The sequence below is a fragment of the Rutidosis leptorrhynchoides genome, chromosome 2 (genome assembly GCF_046630445.1).
Source record: "Rutidosis leptorrhynchoides isolate AG116_Rl617_1_P2 chromosome 2, CSIRO_AGI_Rlap_v1, whole genome shotgun sequence".
NCBI classification, from domain to species: Eukaryota; Viridiplantae; Streptophyta; class Magnoliopsida; order Asterales; family Asteraceae; genus Rutidosis; species Rutidosis leptorrhynchoides.
In genome coordinates this window covers 378,268,260-378,271,342 of record NC_092334.1, presented here as the reverse complement: position 1 = coordinate 378,271,342, position 3,083 = coordinate 378,268,260, and the positions used below count along the sequence as shown (strand labels likewise).

At 36.7% G+C, this 3,083-nt stretch overlaps 1 protein-coding gene across 1 annotated transcript; it reads right to left on the bottom strand.

Annotated features, from left to right (window-relative positions):
* Positions 1 to 241: 241 nt before the first annotated feature.
* LOC139889018 (F-box/kelch-repeat protein At3g06240-like) lies at positions 242 to 1,077 on the bottom strand. Its single transcript, XM_071871994.1, has 2 exons — positions 978 to 1,077; positions 242 to 882 (listed from the first exon to the last, which is right to left on the bottom strand). The coding sequence occupies exons 1-2, from the start codon at positions 1,075 to 1,077 to the stop codon at positions 242 to 244; spliced, it is 741 nt and encodes a 246-aa protein (XP_071728095.1).
* Positions 1,078 to 3,083: the final 2,006 nt, after the last annotated feature.

Genomic DNA, 3,083 nt, shown 5'->3' with positions numbered 1-3,083 from the left:
TTGTGATACTTTGATCCACTCTTGGATTTGATCCCTCTGGATACATTTGATTCTCTCTCTGGATGATCTTCACCTTCTGCATGGTCACATATTTATACATCAAAATATATATGCGTACATGTTGCTACAACAATTCTCAACCACATATTAGTAAACCAATATGAAACCAAGAAATTACAAAAGTTGTCTACTTTGACTTTTAAACATCCAGACACTAATTTCTTCAATAGGTTGGTAATCACTATTTGAGAATAGCAACCCACATGTATTGCATGCAAACTTTATTCAAGTTAATGTTTGTCAACTTTGGACAACCGTCCAACAGAAACTCGATTTCATGAAATTCTTCATCAGCTAAACTAAAGGCAGCAATAGTCTTTGTTGAGCGTCTGTTTCTTACTACCCAGTGAAGATTATTGTTTAAGAGTACCCCTGAACATAATCTAGAATGATTAGGATGTAGGTAAGGGAAATTAGGCAACTTGTTCCATGAATTGTTACGTAAACTATACACGTGTACCAAGGTGCAATTAAGATCAGACTCGAAACCGAATTTATAAGAAATGTGGATTACTTTATAATCATCCTTAGAAGAATCATAACCAAATCCATATGTATCCTTAGAAGAACCATAACCAAATCCATATGTTCCATGATTATTTTCTAAACCAGAATAATCTGGAACTTTCAAAGACTTATGAGAGGTTAGATTGACTAAATAAAGGTTATCATAAATATAATCGACTAAAACAATCCCGTTGCAAGAGCCTTGTATCTCAAGCCATTCTTCCAGGAAATTCATATTCAAGCGATTAGCAGTTACGGTTTGGGTCTTGAGTTGTTTTATACCGACTGAGTAGAGAAATACACCATCTTCCGGAACTAAAATCACGTGAGTGGGGTCAGGATTGGAGTTGTTTTCGATGTATTTACGAATATGTGTTTTGATGAAACTGGAACTGGAAATGACTGAGTACCATCGTTTAGAAACGATTTGAAACGGCCTTGCACTTTAGGTGGCAGAAGAAGGAGAATTGCTTCGATGAGGTCCGGTGGAAGTTCGTTTAGTGCAGACATTGGGTTGGGTTATACCTGCTAGATGGACAAAGATTATTAGAGTGGAATTAGACAACCAAAAGTTATAAACAAAACAATAATGCAAACAAATAAAACATAAAGCACCAAACATGAAACAATGTATCAATAAATACTTATAGCTTAGAAATTGATTTGAGCCATGAGGATGTTTTAACAATTTGCAACACGCAGCTTTTCACAGTCGAAACACAAGATTTTAGATAAATACACAAGCTCAGATTTATCTAAATCATATCAAAAGTTCCCTTAACAATAATCAAAAACTTGACCATAATTGTTATTGCTAATTTCTACCAATGTTGAAAGAAAGAAACAATTACGTGAGACTAATTTCAAATTAGCATAAAGAAATCTACTGTTGTTGTTGTTGACCAAATAACACAAATCAATTAATGCATTAAACATTAGGTGTAGCTCAAGAATAATTAAACACATGGTTATAAAGAATAAATCACAACTATCGAATTTGTAGGTTGCAATGGTGATTGGCAAACCTTCAGATTGAAAGATGCAACAACCGCAGTAACAAAAAAATCGCAGCAGCTGTATGTTGGGAAGAGAGGATCGCCTGGACGTTGGGAGATATAAATTTGAGAGAAAATAACTCTATTACTCACAAGAATAGATTACACGAGTATTTACAAAACTCTAAAAACTCTCAAACTCACACACACTATCTAGGTTGTGATTACACTTCTCTGAGTGATTTTGGGATGATTTACAATTGAAGTTTCAACCTCTATTTATACTAAAACTTTGGTGGCGGTAGAATGGTGTGAACGAGGAAGGTGTCGTGTGAACGGAGAAGGTGGGCAGCCGTCATCGTATTCAACTTTTCTACTTCCGTATGAGTTGTTCAAAGCTGGCAACATTGAACATCTAGATGGCAGCTGGAACAGAGGCATCTAGATGACGGCTGGAAACTCATCAATTCTCCCCCTCCAGTCGTATTCGGGAAAACATCCCGGCTATGTCTCTGCATAATATGTCTCTGCATAATATGTCTCTGCATAATACTAGCTTTTCTCGAGTCGGCACCTTCGTTAACATATCCGCAGGATTCTCATTTGTATAGATCTTCACTAGTCTCAACAGTTGTCGATCAATTACCTCGCGTATCCAATCATAGCAAATATCAATATGTTTTGTACGGGAATGGTACATGGAGTTCTTGCTCAAATCTAGAGCACTCTGACTGTCACAATATACCTTGTACTCCTTTTGCTTGATTCCAAATTCTTGAAGATAATGCTTTAACCACAACATTTCTTTTCCAACTTCTGCGGCAGCAATATACTCTGCTTCAGTTGTGGATAATGCAACACACTTCTGTAGTCTTGACTGCCATGAAACAGCTCCTCCTGCAAAAGTGTAAATGAATCCTGAAGTAGATTTTCTACTATCATGATCTCCGGCCATATCCGCATCTGTATAGCCTTCCAAGATTGGATCAGCTCCCCCGTAACAAAGGCATAGATTCTTAAGATATATGAGAATCCATTTTACTGCATTCCAATGCTCTTTCCCAGGGTTGGAGAGAAAACGACTCACCGTTCCCACTGCATGAGCAATATCGGGCCTGGTACACACCATCACATACATCAAACTTCCAACTGCTGAAGAATATGGTACTGAAGACATCTCCTCGATCTGTTCCTTGGATGAGGGACAAGAACTCTTGCTTAACTTGAAATGGTTGGCTAATGGGATGCTAACTGGTTTGGCATTGTTCATATTGAAACGTGAAAGCACTCGTTCAATATACTTCTTCTGAGATAGCCATAACCTTTTATTCTTCCTGTCTCGGGTTATCTGTGATGTTTTAGCAGAGTAGTATATAAAATAGCTTATATTTTTACAGGAAATACTATTAAATACGATACAATTTTACACAAGATATTTATTTATTTAGAGAATGGATATACTTAAACCTTGCTACAACACTTATAGGCAGTGTACCTAATCGTACAGTAGTGTAGTTTTTA